The 19,893-nt window shown below is 35.2% G+C and overlaps 2 protein-coding genes across 2 annotated transcripts; one reads left to right on the forward strand and one right to left on the reverse strand.

Annotated features, from left to right (window-relative positions):
• Positions 1–902: 902 nt before the first annotated feature.
• On the forward strand, positions 903–11,326 carry LOC104228397 (probable histone-arginine methyltransferase 1.3). Its single transcript, XM_009780852.2, has 15 exons — positions 903–1,237; positions 2,044–2,106; positions 2,920–3,022; positions 4,333–4,476; positions 4,923–5,026; positions 5,162–5,260; positions 5,382–5,451; positions 6,949–7,045; positions 7,810–7,864; positions 8,153–8,236; positions 9,013–9,090; positions 9,966–10,069; positions 10,150–10,322; positions 10,448–10,578; positions 10,876–11,326. The coding sequence occupies exons 1-15, from the start codon at positions 1,037–1,039 to the stop codon at positions 10,963–10,965; spliced, it is 1,596 nt and encodes a 531-aa protein (XP_009779154.1). The 5' UTR covers positions 903–1,036; the 3' UTR covers positions 10,966–11,326.
• A 781-nt stretch (positions 11,327–12,107) lies between these two features.
• On the reverse strand, positions 12,108–14,881 carry LOC104228398 (uncharacterized). The gene is made up of 2 exons (XM_009780854.2): positions 14,794–14,881; positions 12,108–13,177 (listed from the first exon to the last, which is right to left on the reverse strand). Exon 2 carries the CDS (start codon positions 13,114–13,116, stop codon positions 12,226–12,228), a length of 891 nt encoding a protein of 296 aa, XP_009779156.1. The 5' UTR covers positions 13,117–13,177; positions 14,794–14,881; the 3' UTR covers positions 12,108–12,225.
• Between the last annotated feature and the right edge of the window lie 5,012 nt (positions 14,882–19,893).

A 19,893-nucleotide genomic window follows, 5' to 3' on the forward strand; every position in this document is an offset into this window, starting at 1 on the left:
AACTTTAGTTGATTTCAAATTCCTATATATTATGAAAATAACTAAATAACTATTTTTCAGTAATTTTTTAAGGTAAAACGGATGAACGATATTTCGCCAAAGGATTTCGTGCTTTTGATATATTTTTAAAAGATAAAAATTATAATTTATTTTTCAATATTTGTGTTTGTAGAATTATTAGTGTTTTTGACTCTTAGCAACTACTTTTCTCTCTTATATTCTTAAATGTTTTCTTATTTAGTTATTGTATTTATTGAGGGTAGTTTTTAAATATTATACTAAAAGGTTGACAAATGGAAAAAATATTGTTTTAGTAGAAAAGTAGTTTTAACTATAACATGGAAATGTATTAGGCTTAAAATTGAAAGCATTCTTCATAGATCAACATTCATATGTTCAAGTGTTTTAAATTGAGGCCATTTGATCGTTTATTCGTGAAACTGGTTGCATTTATTTATAGTTTTGTTACATACTCTAAAGGAAAACAAATTCTATAATATAAATATAAACTGGTTTTTAAATTTTATAAATTAGGACTTTTTACACAACTAAATAAGGAAAGATTTATAAGTAAACCATACATTAATTTTCATGTCCTAAATATTAGGAAAATGACTAAAATGATGATCTTGTACAATATAAATTTTATTTTTAAAAGGTAAAAAAGACGAACGACATTTTACTAAAGACATTCCTACTTTTAATATAATATAGATAGATAGATATATAGCTGACGTCAAATGGTTCTAGAAGTCAAATCATACGTCTCAATAATTATTTAAAGATCACCAGTTGTACAATATTCCCCCTGTCACCGTCCACACTAAATCACCAAAAACCTTTATATACTTTCACTCTCCTCCATGTATATAAAGAAGCAGAATCTCATTAGCGCCTCTTTTAACACTCCACTTCACTTCCCACTCCAACAGCTTTCACACTCTTCACTCAGAAAAACCCTACTTTACTTTTTCCTATGAACAATATAATCATAATATAATTCATAATTAGACAATAATTTGAAAATTTGGCGTTAATGGAGGTTTCTAAGCAGAAAGAGAGTCCATTTGAGGTTTTATCGATTGCGGAGGTTTCAGCTTCTTCATCAGACACTTCGCTTTGTAAATCAGAACCGGTTTTTGCTCGGTTCGGGTCGCGTTCTGGAGTTCAGGAGCTCCGATTTTGTCTGGAGCCTGAATCAAGTGCCGACATTGCGTTCAATCTTCGAGCTTCACAGGCATGTATTTAAATTTACATCTTATTTTCGTGTGTAAACTGAAATTCGCGTGTTATGAGATAGTAAAAAATTATGATTAATTTGGTATTATTTTGGTTTTCATGTTTTATGCATTTTTTTTACTAATCAAATGTGAATTTAGTTTTTAGTTACATAGTTGGACTCGCTGTGCTATAAATAGTTGAAGTTGTTTTTATATTAAATTTATATTTGTTCTTAAGTCCACACTTATGTATTTGTAATGGATACAGGAGTACTTGGTAAGTACTTACTCGCACCCAGTGTTTACACCAATCCAAGCAATTTAACTTTATTAGTTAAAAATTAAATTTTTACTACTCTCAACCCATATTCTTTTAGTTACATGTGAGAGTGCCTGCATTTTTTGTTAGTTTCTTCGGGCTATCATTAGTGGCGGAGGCAGGAGTTTCATCAATGGAGTTAAAAAAGTGTGCTCTTTTATGTTTAGGGCATTCAACAATTAATATATACACATATAAAAAAGAATATTTACCTATATACGGAGCATAATTTTCCGGCCAAGGGGATTCATTTGAACCTCTTTTAGTATAGTGGCGGAGAGCCACTGGCTATCATGTTTTGTACATTTTTCTCTCATGTTCTCTAGCAACAAAAGAGAATGACATGTGATTACATGATCTGTGATTGGCTTAGCAGAAAATTGAACAAATGGAGGAGAAGACAGAAAAGATGATATTTTTACTGATTTTCCTCAGGAACTTGTCTGCTGCCTGCGCTTGAATAGGGGCATTATCTTACTTTTGGTTCTGCTTTTGTATTTCCAGTTATTCAAGCTAGGACCTGCAGAGTCTCTGTGCATATCTGAAGCTTCTGAAGCCAATAAGGAGGTACCTGTTGATAGCATACAATATTGATGTTTGGACAGACTAGTTGTCTTCAAGCTGCTACTAATCTAGAATGCTTTTAAGTCCTGTTCACACGAGGAGGATTTCTGGAGATATTATACCATTTATGGATATGACAATTGTCATTGTTGAATGCTGCATATGTATTTTTAGAGATACCTGTTCGCACTAATTTCTTGGTTGATTGGCATAAATATTAGCTAGCATGATTGGAGTCGTATTAGTAGTCGTCCGCTAAAGGTTTACCGGCTTCATGCTCCTTTAAGTCCAACTCTGCGTATAGTTGAAAACATGAAACAGCGCACACTTGTGTCAATCATAATATTGATGTCAATCTTAATTTTGAAAACGAGTGTCAGTATGTAAATACTCCCTCCGTTTCATATTAAATGAGGTTGTTTGACTCGGCACGGAGTTTAAGAAAAAGAAGAAGACTTTAGAAACTTGTGGTTTTAAAAGTTTAAGGGGTAAAAAGTTTGTGGGGCCATGACATTTGTGTGGCTATAAAAGCTTCTCATTAAGGGTAAATGGGTAAAATGAAAGAGTTTAAAGTTGAATTATTTCCAAATTTAGAAATGTGTCATTTGTTTTGGAACAAACTAAAAAGGAAAATACCTCATTTAATATGAAACAGAGGGAGTATATGTGTACATTTTACTGTTATAACTTCAACTTGTCTTGTTATGGAGAAAGTTAAAGGTGCAACTCATTTATATTTTCATTGGAGTTACAATTGTGTAGTTTGTTGCCGTCATATTAATGTCCTGTGGCATTGACTTTGGTCTTTTGAATCAGAAAGCCTATTCCAGGGGAATCTCCATTCAGTTTAAAAACGAGGAGGAAAGTAGGGCCTTCCATTGTGCATTTGAGCAATGGAAGACAGAAGTGGTTGTTCAAGGTCTGTTTTGACATGTCTGATATTACTCTTAAAAGTTAATCGGTACATCTTGTGGAGTACAGTCACACTCTTTTCATTATTTGCTCTAATAGCTCTTGATTATGTCTGAGATGCTAGTAATGACTCTCTCTCTCTCTGTCTCTCTCTCTGTTTGTGTCTTTTTTTTGGGTGGTTAAAGTACTATCTGCTACTTGATGCAGTTTCGGTTCTTGATAAATGTGGAGTAAGATAGATATATATTGAGTACTTCAAGGATAGTTAGTGAGTGTGCTTTAGAAGGAGATTTTTTTCTAATTACCTTATCCATTTCTATGTGATAAGCTTTAATTGCATTCTTATTTTCTGTATGATAAGCTTTGACTGTGGATACTAAGTTGTGAACATTTGACCAACTTACTATTGAGGTGTTATTTAAAAAAGCAATGTTTGACCAACTTACTGTTGAACTGTTGTTGAAAGAACTTATGCTTTAACTGCTCTTCATTTATAACTGCAGTTCATCTTTTCTGTTGCTTTTTATTTTTCCCAGAAGAAAATAAGTTATTGTAATTTCTTTTACACTACACGAGGTCACTTGTTAGCAGAATGAAGATTTTATTGAGATTTATTTTTGAGATATTATTGAGAATTTAGATGTATTGAATGAATTAGATAGACTATTAGTCACTCTTTTGACATTTTATCAGAGGCATTATAATCCATTTAATTTGTTAGCATTAGTGTTATCATCATTGTCTATTATCCACACGATCTTAGTATTGGTAGTCCACCCATTGTTGATATTTTCTTGAATTTGGGTGTCACTTTCCTTTAATTTGTCCTACTCGAGGAAATTAGTTTGAGTCATAACTTTTACCCGAAAAAGTTAAATGGTGGGTCTGTTTAGCTTAATAGGAAGTTAAGGAATCTGCATATACATAGTCTTTTACATGTGATCAATGTTTATCCTTTCTTAGTTTTGAAATATACAAAACAGTAACGCCTTACTGATAAAGAAAGCAATACATTTCTTGTCAAAAACTTAGAATGTAGTGTGTTAGTTGCCCATTTTGGTGCATGAGTGAGCTTCTACATTGCTGCATCTAAGAACATATATTTTTTTATTTTTTGTCTGGATGTTTCAGCTACTCTGTGGAGCTAAATACTGCGCGATGAGTCTTAAGATATTGAACTCATGATTCATTCCGCGAGCAGCACTAGGCCTGGAATTCTGAATCTAAACTTGATAAACAATGCTGCCACGAATAATTGTACCTTATCCAGAAAAGGAGAATAATAATAATTGTAACTTCTGCAAGTCTTTCTTTCAGGGTCTCCTCTGCCAAATGGAGTAGTATCAACTTCGAAAAGTAAATTTGATGACAAAATAGAGGCATCTTCTGCTAAAATGTATTTTCATTACTACGGGCAACTATTGCATCAGCAAAATATGTTGCAGGATTTTGTAAGGACAGGTAATGTTCTGAACTTTGGTCTTTTCTGTGCCATGACCTGGGGCTATTTAAGCCTGTTTGGCCATGGTGTTTTGTGTTTCAAGTGAAATATCAATTGATATTCAAATAAAATGTTGAATTAGTATCTGAAGGTGTTAGTCAAGTATAGTTTATCAAATCTTAACTTTCACAAACTGTTTTCCAAGTGAAGTTCATGTCAAAGCACCAACTTCAACATGCACAAACTTCTTTTAACTTCACCTGAAAAATATTCTTCTTTCAGCTTCAGCTCAAATATTACCCAAATGCGTACTTATTTCTCACCGAGGCTCGTCTAGTTTCATGAGAGGCTTACACACTCCCTTTTCCCTGGAATGTTTTGCAAACTGTTGCCCTTTTGCATGAAGGAGCTCAACATTCTAAATCCAATAATGGGAAGGTTGACATGGTAAATATGAAACTTGCAGGAACCTATTACGCTGCTGTAATTGAGAACCGTGCTGACTTTCTTGGTCGTGTGGTGGTTGATGTTGGAGCTGGTAGTGGTATTTTGTCATTATTTGCAGCTCAGGTTATCTTTTTGTACCAATTAGGTTTATGTGGTTTCATTGAATGATATGAACCATAGCTTAGTGACTTCCACTGATATTTGTACATCGTATTTTTTTCTTCCGTCCCTCCTCTCCTTCGACAAAAACCCTCTCAGGCTGGTGCAAAACATGTTTATGCCATAGAGGCATCTGAAATGGCCGAATATGCTAAAAAGCTTATTGCAGGAAACCCATCGTTGAGTGAGAGAATTACAGTAAGTATACATTTCCTCATTCTGGTGACTTTCAAAAGAGTCTTGCAATATATTCCTTCTGTATCTTGGCTGCTAAGGTTGCTCCTTGTTTATTGGATTTCTCTTTTCAATGAATGATTAGGTAATCAAAGGAAAGGTTGAAGAAGTAGAGTTACCTGTGAAAGCCGATATCTTAATCTCTGAGCCAATGGGTAAGCTTATCTATTTTGACGGAGTATGAAGCTTATGTGACAGAGTTATGTGAGGGCATACTTTGACAATGCTGCATGTTTTGTTAAAAAATGTAGTGAATCCCCTGGTTGACAGCTAAAGTTTTTTTGAACATTAGTATGGATATGTATAAAATATTTGATTGGTTATTTGAGAAAGGAATTTAAGAAACTTGTAGGTATTACATGTTTCAAGTGCCTCTACCATAAAGCTGGAGAATATACTAAAACACGACAGCAGCATCTTCAATAACTGCTTATGCACATGTTATGAAAACAAAAGATCAGGGAGAATTAAGTTGTGCCTATGTGCAAGGAACAATTCTACTACTCTCATGAAGATGAACACATACACCATGGAAATGTGTTACGTTGCTAGTTTGCTTGTTGAAAACTGATTTTAATACTTCTACTGCATTTTCGGCTGCAGCCAAATTCGTTTTTGAGTTCTCATTGTTCAGTATTTGTTCATTGGGTTCTTCTGAGATACACCCCTGTTTCTAAGCGACTTCTGTCCTTGTATATGCTAGTCCTTTTCTCTGCTTGAGAAATAAAATTTTGCTCAAAGTTTCAAGCGGCAAAAAGCAGATGCATATGAAATGACTATGAAATGATGTCCTTTATAGTATTATGCTTCTGCAGATTCATGCAACAGAATTTGATAACTAACTGAAACGATATATTCTTGCAGTTTGCCCTTCAGAAATTAGAAACTCTTCCGTGTATAATAGTGCTCTTTTCGTAGCCTTTACCCATCAATTGATTATATTTAGTATCCTGAATTGCATGCTTTTGCTTTTAAACTTAGACTTATTAATTTTCTTAATCATCGGAATATCTGTCGCTAAAGTTATATACGACTTGAGAAGAGGATGTTTTGTTCATTTCCTGTAAAATAGTAGTGAAATATTCGCCCAACATCCCCCATCCCATCCTCCCTTCCCCAACTCAAAAGAAAAAAGAAATACTAAGAAAAAAAGAAGGGACTATCACATATCTGTTGGTGACAATAAACGCTTTGCTTTCCTTGTGTTATGAGTGTTATTAAGTTTACTTATTACATTTTTCATTATAAAAAACGTCCTTTTTGTATTTTCTTGAAGAGAGTTCAAGGTTTTAAACTTTTAAATTAAAAATATGGCTGGCATGTTATCTCAAAATCCAAACTGACCACAATCCAGTGATTAAATTATCCGAATGAAACAGGTTTAAACCTGCTTGAAAGTCTCTTATACATGGTCACTTTTGCTTTATTTGTATTATGAGTGCTATTAAGTTTTCCTTTTTTATTTTTCGTTATAAAAGAATATTCCCTTATATTTTCGTGAATCCTGAAGAGATTTCAAGGTATTAATCTTTGAAATTATGGCGAAGCATGTTATCTTAGAATCCAAACCAACCACAATCCTGTGATTAGATTATCCAAATGAAACAGGTTTAAACCTGCTGGGTGTGTGATACGTTGAATTTACTTTGCAGGTACTTTGTTAGTTAATGAAAGAATGCTAGAGTCTTATGTGATTGCAAGAGATCGATTTCTACTTCCAAATGGAAAAATGTTTCCTACAGTAGGAAGGTAATTTTCTTTCTTTCAACACTCAACAGTTGATTCTGAGGAGTCTTGTCTTGTCAAATCATTCAGGAAGTTAATAGTTTGGTTATGAGGTTCTTTTTCTTTTTTCTTTTTGATAAGTAGTTTGCTTATGGGGTTATTTGTGTCTTACTCTTGTTTCCCAAATCTGGCGCTTTACCTTTTTACCACCAGGCATTTGACACATTATCTTTTAATAGATTTTTGTATCATAGACTATTTTTTTCCAGCTCAAGCTATCAGCTTGCTCCTCTGTGAATCATTTAGGAGGTCGGGTACAATGATATAACTAACATTGACTTGCAAAACGTGGGAAGCTCAGTTGTCTACTTTATTCTCCTTTTTTTACTTGAGCCGAGCTTTCAAGCTTAATTCTCAGTTTGGTGTCCACGAATATGTTTCAATGCAGCTGCTCACTGTTTTTATGTTTTATAGTCATACTATTCAGTTATCCAACCTGCCTCTCCCCCAAATCCAATCTCCGAAAAGAAGACCTTATCCTTTTTTTTATAATTGCTTTTACATGTGTTTCGAACTTCCTTGAAAAGCTTATTCTTTCTTTTCCAATTGCTTTTACATGTCTTTCGAATTCTTTATTAAAAGAAACATTTTGCACTTCTCCCAATTCCCTCCTGAGTTTGTGCTACATAAACTAGCATGTAACCTTTTCAGTTTTTCCTTTTGCTCTGTGGTTTGTTATATGACTTAATTGTCCGAATTCCGGCTTATGTTTCTCTTTATTTTTGTAGAATACACGTGGCACCATTCAGCGACGAATATTTGTATATGGAAATTGCAAACAAGGTACATTGGATATCACTGTCTTCTTGCTCTCTGGGTCTATCTCCTCTATGACACTTTCTTTCTAAACTGGGTCTCTCCCCCTCTGGAAGAGGATGTTGGGTGCTATATGTAGAGGAGTTCCTTTCACAAAGATCTCAATGTCTAATTTTTTTTCTGTGTTAGTGCCGTAAAAATATTTCAATTGAAGGCTTATTTTTTATTTTATTTATAGAGATGAATCTTACATTAGTGATTATATTCAGTTTCATTGTGAAAAGAGTTTAATTTTAGTTTAACTTTGTCATACAGGCTATTTTTTGGCAGCAACAGGGCTATTTTGGGGTTGATTTGACACCCTTGCAGAGATCTGCATATGAAGGATACTTTTCTCAGGTCAATCTCATACATATTAGGAATTTATTAACTCAGCCTCCGAATTATTCACTTTGACTTAGTAAGCATTTAAAACAGTCTTAGTTGTTTACTTCCATAGTCCCGTGTTGTCCACAGTCTTAATGTTGTTTGGTTACTTAAATTTGTGAATGTGCAGTCTATGCTAAACTTTTAAATTTTACAATTCAACCTTCAGAATTTCAGACAATGCTTCATAAATGCCTATATTATTGAACAATTTTTATTTCTTAGAAAGAGAAGGGAGAACATAAACAAGTTTATGCTCGAATAATTTCTTAATCATTGATGGACTTTGATGGTCCTTAATTTGATGTACTGTATTAAGAAGCATCTTTCAGCATCCAAGTTGAATTTCATAGTCAAAGTCATAGTTGTATGTGCTGAACCTCCCCCTCCCCCCGCCCCAATGTCATGTATTTAGTTTCCTAAACTTGAGAATAGGTGTTAGAGAGAGGTATTGCTGTAGTTCATTACCAAGGTGTGGTAGAAGGGGCTAATTTAATTTGATTGAGCTTTCCTATACCAGTTGCATTAATAAAATAACTGTTCACTCTTTCAAATGCAATAATTAGTAATGTAATAAGATGCAGTAGATATTCTCATTAGCTGGAAAGAATTGTGATGAAATACTTGTAGCTTTAATTCTTAGGAAGGGCTCTGTTTGTGGTATACTTGGATTTCTCATCATCCCTTTAAACGTTGTTAGTACAGGTAATTTATTCTGTCTTTAATTTGGATATTCATATTCTTTGCAGCCAGTGGTTGATGCTTTTGATCCGAGGTTATTGGTAGCTCCTGCAATATCTCACGTGATTAACTTCACTTCGATAAAGGTATTATCAGAAATTTCATTCTGTAGGTTGTTCGTAGATCATAGTTGATAGAAACATCCTTTATTCTATAGGCTTTTACTATCAGTTTTATTAAAGGCGCGCTTAAAGCGTGCTTAAGTTCTGAAGCGAGGCTCAAAACATGTTGAGCGCTTGGCCTCGCTTAACGGGCGCTTCAGGTGTTGTCAGCAAGGCTCTAAGGCATACTTTTCCTTACTAACGGGCGTAATCCGGAAGAGGCGATACTAAACAATTAATATTTCACTTTATCGTAAATTTTCTTCAATTTCTTTTTCCATATATTTGGTATTCATGCTTCTAGATATTAGTCTCGGACTACGCATACATATTTACAGTTTTTCTGCATTTGCGCCTTTCTTCATTAAAGCCCACGCTTTATTTGCGCTTTGTGCTTAAAGCCCCAACAGACCTTTGCGCTTTTCGCCTTTGATAACACTGTTTACTATATGTTTTTCTCAACGAGTAAAGGGCATCCTCCCAATTCAATGTTAAGGAATCTAAGACAGTTTTCTAATAAAAATAAAAACTTTTTTCACAAAATAAGAAAAGCATAATCAACAGATATACAAAGTTATTGGAAGCAATATGCATAAATTAGCTGTTCTTTCTACTTTGCGGATCAGTATCCACTATATACGTGCTTTCTTGTCTCTTAAAATGAACAAAGTTCCTATTTGTGGAGTCAAGTTTGATAGGGAAAAATTATCCGTGGTGGAATTACTCATATATGAGGCAATGGTTTTGTTGAAAAATCAGGTCATTTAGCAAACTACATTCTTGCATTGTACCAGTCTCTGGCCAGAAGTTCTTGAAACATACTGCTGGGTGAATGATCTTTTTCTACATATATATTACAGGAAGAAGATCTATATGAAATTGACATCCCATTGAGATTTACATCTTCTGCTAGCACTAGAATTCATGGGCTGGCTTGCTGGTTTGATGTACTTTTTAATGGAAGGTAAACTTTTGTTATTCTTGCATCCTTGGCGGTGGGACTTGTTGCTATTTTGCAGTAAATTGCATCATTTCTTTCTGCAGCACTGTACCGAGGTGGCTGACCACGGCTCCTGGCGCACCTACAACTCACTGGTATCAGCTTCGGTGCGTGTTGTCACAGCCACTTTATGTCATGCCGGGACAGGAGATAACTGGCCGCCTTCGCCTTGTTGCCCATAAGGCACAAAGTTACACAATTTATCTAACATTGTCTGGTAGGTCTTTATCGTTATCGTTTGTAGCAGTTGTATCGTATCTTCTTGGTCTCTTTGTCCCATGAAGTCGAATTTGCTGATAGATTTCTTCAAGAATTTAACATATCATTGATCAATTTGAATAGCTACTGTTGGAGATGTGCTCCAAACATCGTCTGGAAAACTTGATCTGAAGGAACCATATTACCGGATGTCCCAACCACAGGCATATTCATTGGCACAAGATCAACAACCTAATCAGCTATTACAAGCACAGGTATTGCTTATTTTTCCATCATAGTGGTTAAACAATGATTCATCTGCCATGCATGTCTAACTTGTCTGAGTTTAAGCTGTAAGTTTCCCAAGGATTTGAAATTACCACTAATTTTTGTGGTGCAGCAAGATTCTTTTTGCAATTTATAGATGTACATTGTTCCGACTTTTAATAGATAATTATTTCATATTCAGTATTTGTAGGATAGCTTTCATGCCAATATTTTTTTGCCATTAATTTTTCTGTGATTGCTCAGTCGGAGTGATGATCACAAGTCGCCTTTTCTGTCATGGACAGGACATACTAACACAATCTCGGGATGAAGATGGCTCTGTCCCCGTGCAACATCCTTCTCCAAATTCTGTCGCAGAGCTACATTCACTCTGATGGTGGAATCCAATATAAGGGATGTGCTTCTCGATACTCTCCTGTTTGTATCATTAGAGTACTTGGCTAAGCTAAAGCATGCAAATTTTTAATCCTGCCAAGTTCCAACTTAACCGTATTTACCTTGATTGCTTGTAAATCGTCGTTCATGTACTATCTTTCTTGTTTTTCTTCTTGCATTAGCACTCTCAACCTGACCATGTAGGATGCTTTTGTATCCAGCTTGATATAAATGGCTATTTCAGCTGTGCAAGGCTCTGATGATCCCTCTTTGCTGGATCTACAGGTTAGATGGGTTCGGTGTTCCTATTTTCCGTGTATAAATATTACTTAAGAAAATTATAGAACTCGTTTTTTTTCATTTACACAATCTCCAAATGCAACAAAATCGAAATGTAAGGAAGTTGTTCCACTACTATATACATTGAACTAAGAACATGGTCCAGGTGATTTATACGTAAGAGACGTGGTATAGTAGCCCATGGGAAAAATATAAACTGGAGTAGGAACATTTAGCTTAAGAATCTAGCAAACCAGTATGTGAAGATGTTACTGAAGTCTGAGCGTTTGTCGGCTTTGCTTTACTATGATGTAAGTGAAGATCTCGACTAGACGATTGACTTTGGGGTAGCATCTATTATGTATTTGGCTCCTCCCATTTGTTTCTTGTCTCCATTTCTCCGAGTTCTTAGGTTGATGGACATGCCCCACGCTATAATTTGTTGTTTAGAAACTAGAAAAAGGGTCTTAATGATGTTTAAATATTGATTGTCTCCATATTAACTTTGAGAGTTCATACAGCTATAGCGCCCAAAATTATATTCTCTTGAAAAATTTGGCAGGAGAGGTAAACTAACAAAATGTTTCCGTGGAAATCAATGTTCTGTGACCATTGTTAGAGCAAACACAAGAAGGGGAAAAAACAGAGAAAAAGAAAGCAACTGTTAAGAGTGGTGCAGATGTAGTGTGAATATTTACACAAGGAGCAAAAATTACAAACTAAGTAGTTACACAAAAGTAATTATATACATGAACTACTCCACTTTTATTCTCTCTCTCTCTGTCACACACACATTGATAAATGAATCTTGGGCCTAACTCAACTCCAAAAGCTAGCTTATGAGGTGAGGATTACCCAAGACCATATAAAGAAACCAAGGACCTCAAATCCTACCGATGTGGGACAACTCAACACATGCACGCAGGCACACAACACACATTTACATATAACTCTCTTTTATTACATAAAACAAGCGGAAATCATAGGATTGTGCAGCTATTCACATTCTCGTCGCTTAAGATGTTGTAATAGGGTTGAGGCGTTGCTGATGATGGTGGCGATGGTGATGGTGATGCCTTATAATTGTAGTCATCTGGCATAGGTGGAGCCGAGGGAATATTATCATTTGACCATATTGGCCCTGAATTGCTATTTGCATAACAAGAACCATAACTAGTAGTATTACCATATTGGCAATGACAATTATAACATGAGTTTCTGTTATGTGCACAATTATTACCATATTTGCTATGGTAATAACATGAGTTTCTACCATGTGCACAAGGACCCAAACTAGTAGTATTACCATATTGGCAACAACCATCAAGATTATGACTTACAGCAGAATGACCACCACAACATGATGAAGAAGCAGCACAAAGTCCACCACCACTGTGGGAACAATCATGATTATGTGTAAGCACTTGATCTTGATGTTTTTTCACATTTTTGGTGGTGGTAGTAATTTCCACAATTTTGTTACTAGGGACACCATTTCTTGATTCCCCTTTGAAAATCAACTTAATGGTTTTGTTCACCTCTACAATTTCATCACTGGGGTCAGTAAATTGCTCTAGTTGTGCCATAATGTCAGGATCATTTAGTGGATCAATCACTTTTGACCGCGTTACAATATCTTTACGACGATGTTCTTGTTCGCACCAGAATTCTGCTTCTCTCCCAACCTTTTCAAGCTTAGTTAGGATTTTTGCAGGGTCTATTTTGCCTGAGATGATCACTTTCCCAAGTTTTTGATCAATTTCCACTGAACGAACACCCTTAATGTTTTGCAGCTCGTTTTTCAGTTTCTTTTCACAATCCCTGCAGTGTACTTTCATCTTGAGAGCAAAGGTGTTGAAAGGATGTGACATTTTCCTTATCAGCAAATATGTTTTCTCTTTTTTTTTTTCCGTTTCTTCAAAAATAATATTCCTGGGGCAAAAAAGGCAAGAATAGATGAGAATTCGGTATTAAGATAACTGAAATTTGAAAATATTATCCAATAGAGAAATTTAAGGAAAAAGATATTGGCAGTGTTACAACATTGTATCTTGTAAACAAAAATGCACAAATTGGAAGGCCGATTGCCGTATTATTTTGTTGTCAATACTTTTTTCTTCATTATTATCATCTTAGCTATTTTACTCTTGTATTTTTCAAACATGTTTTGAAAATGCTTTTCTTGATCCGATGGTCTATCAAAAACATCTGGGGCATTTGCATCTATATCTGCTTTTTGTGTCACGTTTTAACTTGTGCCCGCTTTGCAAAAAAAAAATTGCAAGCGTACCCGCTTTTTCGCATAACTTCAACATATGAGGCTGAAGTAGCAAAGACAATTACGCAAAACTTCAGCATTCTAGTAGCCGGGCCTGAAGTTCAGCTCTAGAGCTAAATTTTTGTTTTGTAACTGTCGAAGAGCTGAAGTTTTTGTTTGTAATTGGCGAACTTCAGCTTTAGAGCTGAAGTTTTTGTTTGTAAGCTTTCAGCTCTAGAGCTGAAGTTTTTGTTTTGTAACTGAGAGCTGAAGTTTTTGTTTGTAAGCTTCAGCTCTAGAGCTGAAGTTTTTGTTTTGTAACTATCGAACTTCAGCTCTAGAGCTGAAATTTTTGTTTGTACTAATATTTTACTTGGCTAATAATGCAGACAAAGCGTCTCAGACACCATCATTTGCTATTACAACTGTTTGAACAAAAAAAAATATTAAAAGAAAGCTTGTGTAGCATTAAAACATTAAAAGATTCAGACACATTTAGAGGCTTTCATTCAAAGAAAAGAATTTCTTCACAATATTAGGAGATTTCAGAGGCTCTGGGAAGCAAGAAAGTGAATTGTTTCAATTAAAATAACTTTCTGTTTACAAATATTACATAAAAATTTACTTTGATTCAACAATCATGTACTATATGGACAATTCAAGCTCCCTCTTCTCTCATTATGAGTAATTGAAAATGGAAAGTATGACTAGACTATCATAATTTGCTATAACTTTTTCAATACAAAGGTTCAAAAAGATATTAGGTCATTCTGGGACGCTTTGTAATAGCAAACAGTTAAATTTTTTTGCATTATTAGGTCAGTTGAAAGAATATTAATTGAGACAAAACGAATAAGAAATAATCTGCACCAACAACAGCAGAAGAAAGAAGGAGAAAATGAAGGAGGAGGAGAAAGGGGGCTGAAGTTATTTAAAAAGTGGGTACAAGTTAAAAGTTTTAAAAAAAATGGATATAGGTTAAACGGGGGCGACCAAATAGGGTGCCCCGTGCAATTTTTACAAAACATCTCTACTTCACATAAGGTAAGAGCAACATCTGCGTACACACAACCCTCTCTAGATTTCACTTGTGGGAATACACTAGATATGTTATTGTTATTGTTGGAAGGCCTATTGCCAACGCTACTTTAAAAAAAAAAAGGCTATGTACGACGGTAGTTGATTTCAATATACATGACATTTTAGCAGAAAACCGATGTATGCTTAATTCCTATAGTTAAATTCTGAAAAGCATCAAGAAGTTAAATAATTAAGAAGCAAAGAAGCTTACCTCCTTTCTATTACTGGAGATTCTTGTCTTGATATACACCAAAGCGAGATCTAGGACAATTAATTAGGAGATGTTGGATTAGAGTTGCTTTAAATCAGACTATTTGTGAAGGAAATTAATGAGACAAGGAAAATATATAGGCAAACAGTGTTTATTGACCATTTCCACCACCCTAAATTATAATCATCAAAGGTAATTTAATGGAAATTAATATTGCAATTTCATAGAAACTATCTGACCCGCGTCTTTCAATAGTACTTAATGTATAAACGTTGCATTGTAGCTTGTTAATTGGCCATTGTGACATAATCCGCGGTTAAGTGTTTTTAATAAATCTTGATTTAAGTCATAGTATATAATGTTGATACGTGATTGACTATGTTTTAAAAAGAAAAAAAGAAAGACTATATTTCTTGCCGCCAAAGCAATCTAATCAGTTTAGTCTCAGCTCAGCCTTTGGTTTATCTACAATATATATGATGCGAAAATAGAAAGAAATTAAAATCTTTGCAAGTCATTTGGTTATACACTTATCTCTTTGAGCAAATTAAGGAACGTTGATATCCATCTGAAAGGAGTTAATCCAATTTCACTTGACTGTATACTGAGTCATACATTTACTAGCTCATTTTCATCAACCTTAAATAATGCTGACAACCCAATGACGAGGAGATTCTTTCTCTTTTTTTAAAAAAAAAAATTATTTTAAAAAATGTTTTTCCGACAAACCCTCTTATTTGAAGAATTATATAAGAATCTTCTAAGTTAATTCCTTAAATGGTCACTCAAATTAATAAAATTATCTAGTAATGTCACATATCTTTTTTGGTCACAATAAGTTCATCTAACGAATAATTTGTTTCTTACAGAGTATGCAGCTGGAATAGCTCTTTCAAGTACCAGACCAGATATATGACTTGGCAGGTCATTTAAGATTAAACCCCTTTAACTTCCTGCAAGGGTGATTTACACAAATAGAATCTATGAGGTGCCACCATTTAGATTTTGACCCCATTAACAAAAGTCTTGGAAAAATAGTCTCCGTGTTAGAATTTGACAGTACGCTTCTGGCAATCCCCAGGTTCTTAAAGTGATCGTCATGGTTTCTGGTCAAAAATCGTGGTGATGTTTATAGTGATCATCAGGATTTCTGGACAAATCCCAATGATCATAATAACATGCTTATGGTGATCACTAGACACCAGGGTTTGCTACTGTGAGCACTTGATTTTTGCCCTATATGAAATACTCCTACAGAATCCCAAGGAAATAGATTTTTCTTTTAATTATTTGCCATTTTAGGAATTTTTAAAGAATTTTCTTAATTATTTACATTTTCTGTGCATGATTAATTTTTATTTAACTCATGAAAATATAAAAATACTCTGCATTTGCATTTAGGATTTATTTTTACATTTGTAGGTTAATTAGTAAATTAGTTGTTTTATAAAAATAAAAAATCACAAAAATGACACACTTTGCATTTTTAACCTTTTTAATTTTAAATTTTGTAGTTCTTCTTTTAATTTAGGAGTTAATCAATATTTGTAAATACTATGATGAGTAATTAGCTTAATTTGGTAAATTAATTTAGTTTAAGAGTTAATTTAGGTTTTAAATTAATTTGAAAAGGAAAAAGAAAAATTGAAAATTGAAAATACAACAACAACAACAACCCAGGAAAATCCCACAAGTGGAGTCTGGGGAAGGTAGTATGTACGCAGACCTTACCCCTACCCCAAAGGGGTAGAGAGGCTGTTTCCGAAAGACCCTCGGCTCAAGATAATAAGAAAAACAAGAAAAACAAAAGGGGAGAATATTAGTTTTACCATAGAGATCATAGGAAAAATAGGAACCTAAAATGCATAAGAAAAATACAAGGCAGAAATGATGGCTAGTAAATAGATCTAGCACCGAAAAGAGGAAATATTAAGACACGACAATGCCCCTAGTAATTTTCGATTAAAACCTTACCAGACTAGGCTCACAATGGAACAAAGTAACGTAAGACTCAACTAGCTCCTAGCCTACAACTGTAATACTCGACCTCCACAAATTTCTATCAAGTGTCATGTCCTCGGAAATCTGAAGTCTCGCCATATCCTGCCTGATCACTTCTCCCCAATACTTCTTAGGCCGCCCTCTACCTCTTCTTGTGCCCTCCACAACCAGCTGCTCACACCTCCTCACTGGAGCATCTGGGCTTCTCCTCATTACATGCCCGAACCATCTGAGCCGCGCTTCTCGCATCTTGTCATCAGTGGGAGCCACGTGCACCTTCTCCCGAATATCATCATTTCTAATCTTGTCCATCTTGGTGTGCCCGCACATCCACCTCAACATTCTCATTTCAGCTACTTTCATCTTTTGGATATGTGAGATCTTAACAGGCCAACACTCCGCCCCATACATCATGGCCGGTCTAACCACCGCTTTATAGAACTTACCTTTGAGTATTGTTGGCACTCTTTTGTCACACAAAACTCTGGATGCTAACCTCCACTTCATCCATCCTACCCCAATACGGTGTGTGACATCTTCATCAATCTCCCCTCCCCCATGGATAGTTGACCCAAGGTACTTGAAGCTTCCTCTACTTGGGATAACCTGTGATTCAAGCCTCACATCCACGCCCACTTCCCCCGGCTCAGTGCTGAAAATACACTCCAAGTATTCCGTCTTCGTTCTACTCAGCTTGAAACCTTTAGACTCAAGAGTATGTCTCCAAACTTCCAGTCTCTCGTTAACACCGGTTCGTGACGGCAAATAGCATGCACCATGGCACCTCCCCCCTGTATATGGTTTGTTAACGCATCCATCACCTGGGCGAATAAGAATGGACTGAGCACAGAGCCTTGGTGTAACCCCATTTCAACCAGAAAGTGCTCAGAGTCGCCTCTTACCGTCCTAACCCGAGTCTTAGCCCCATCATACATGTCCCTAATCGCCATAATATAGGGAATCGACACACCTTTTGCCTCCAAGCATCTCCATAGAACTTCTCTAGGAACCTTGTCATACGCTTTCTCCAAGTCAATAAACACCATGTGCAGATCCTTCTTTCTCTCTCTATACAGTTCCACCAACCTCCTAACAAGGTGTATAGCTTCTGTGGTTGAACAACCCGGCATGAACCTGAACTGGTTGTCTAATATAGACATTGTCATCCTCACCCTTGCTTCAACGACCCTCTCCCATACTTTCATGGTATGACTCAGTAATTTGATACCCCTATAATTATTACAACTCTGGATATCACCTTTGTTCTTGTACAATGGGACCACCGTACTCCACCTCCACTCGTCTGGCATCCTCTTTGCCTTGAAAGTAACATTAAACAGCCCAGTCAACCACTCTAAACCTGCTCTCCCTACACCCTTCCAAAATTCCACTGGAATCTCGTCTGGTCCGGTTGCTCTTCCCCTACTCATCCTACGCATATCCCCCACGACCTCCTCAACCTTGATACGCTACAGTGCCCGAAGTCCCGGTGACTCACGAAATGCTCCAATTCGCCTAGCACAATATCCCGATCCCTTTTTTCATTCAGGAGTCTGTGGAAGTAAGTTTGTCATCTCCTCTTAATCTGGGCATCTTCCACCAGTATCCTACCATCCTCGTCCTTGATGCATCTTGTCGCACCTCCTTTTTCCGCACCCGCGGGGCGCGTGGGGAGTTTTCTCCAATTAAAGGACAGTCGAAACGGGATTTATTTAATGATTTCAGAGTCGCCACCTGGGAATTTTAAGGTGTCCCAAGTCACCAATTTTAATCCCTGAATCGAGGAGAATATGACTCTGTTTATTATTCTGCGAACCAGAAATCCTGAGTAAGGAATTCTGTTAATCCGGAAGAAGGTGTTAGGCATTTCCGAATTCCGTGGTTCTAGCACGGTCGCTTAACTGTTTTTATTATTGGCTTAATTATCTTGATTTTTATTAAATACTTTTTGTTACGTGATTTTTCTACCGCTTTTACTTATTGTGATTAAGGACCCTTCTTTGAATCGAATTACGCGTACGTATATTCGTGTTATAAATTTAAAAATGCGGAATTGTGTCACGCGTACGTGTACACAATAACTTTTGATAATATATTATTAAGCAATCATTTTTCGAGATTGTGTTGAATCAAGAATATTTGTTTTTCTTAAATATTGAACCGCACATTGCGGGTTTTTATGAAATTAATTTAACGCCTTTAAAAAAAAAATCCTTTTATTAAATATTCGCTCGAAATTGCGCGTACGCATAGTCCGAATTTTTGCTTTAAAAAATATAATCAGGGTACGCGAACGTATCCCTAATTGCGCAAAATATTTGTAATGATATTAGGGATTTTTCCACAAATTGTTTATTACATTATGAGAAATCTTCATTTAAGATACCCTTTAATTCTTGAAAAAGAATTCACAATTTATTGAATGTTGCCCGTTGATTATAATTTCCGCATATAACATGTTCATCCAAGACTATTCAAATTCAAAATAAAGAATAAGAACATGATTAATACTATTCTTCACAAATACAACATATATATCTATATGCCCAATAATGAATTGTATATGAAACTAAAAATGATTTATAAAGGGAAGAATATTTTTTCAAGAAAACTTTTATTATTATTAATTAGTGCAAGTTCTATTCTAATTACCATTGATATAAAGTTTTGCAATTTGTATCATACCCTTATATACTTGTTTTGATCCAATAGGCGAAATTAACTCAATTAATTATGCCTATGATTGAGTTATATATGTAATCAAACCCATTTGATTCTAAATCTATATGAATTATTACAACCATTAGCTTTCGCATCGTATAAGTTCCTAACCCTTTTTATTATTAAGAAAGAGAACAAGTCTAACTGATTTAATAAAATGATATTGCATACAATATTACTTACCATATTTGACATCATAAACATAACGGATTATACTAACTCGTCTTTCAACTATAGATTATGAACACAACCAATGTTATGCCAAAAGATAGCTAATTGCAACCAATCATCATCTAGCTTTAAACAACAATTAATTAACTAACAAAATAAACTGATAGCATATTTTCCTTGATGTTTCCATATTATGCTATACCTTTC

This window comes from Nicotiana sylvestris, chromosome 5, assembly GCF_000393655.2.
Source record: "Nicotiana sylvestris chromosome 5, ASM39365v2, whole genome shotgun sequence".
In the NCBI taxonomy this organism is placed as follows: domain Eukaryota; kingdom Viridiplantae; phylum Streptophyta; class Magnoliopsida; order Solanales; family Solanaceae; genus Nicotiana; species Nicotiana sylvestris.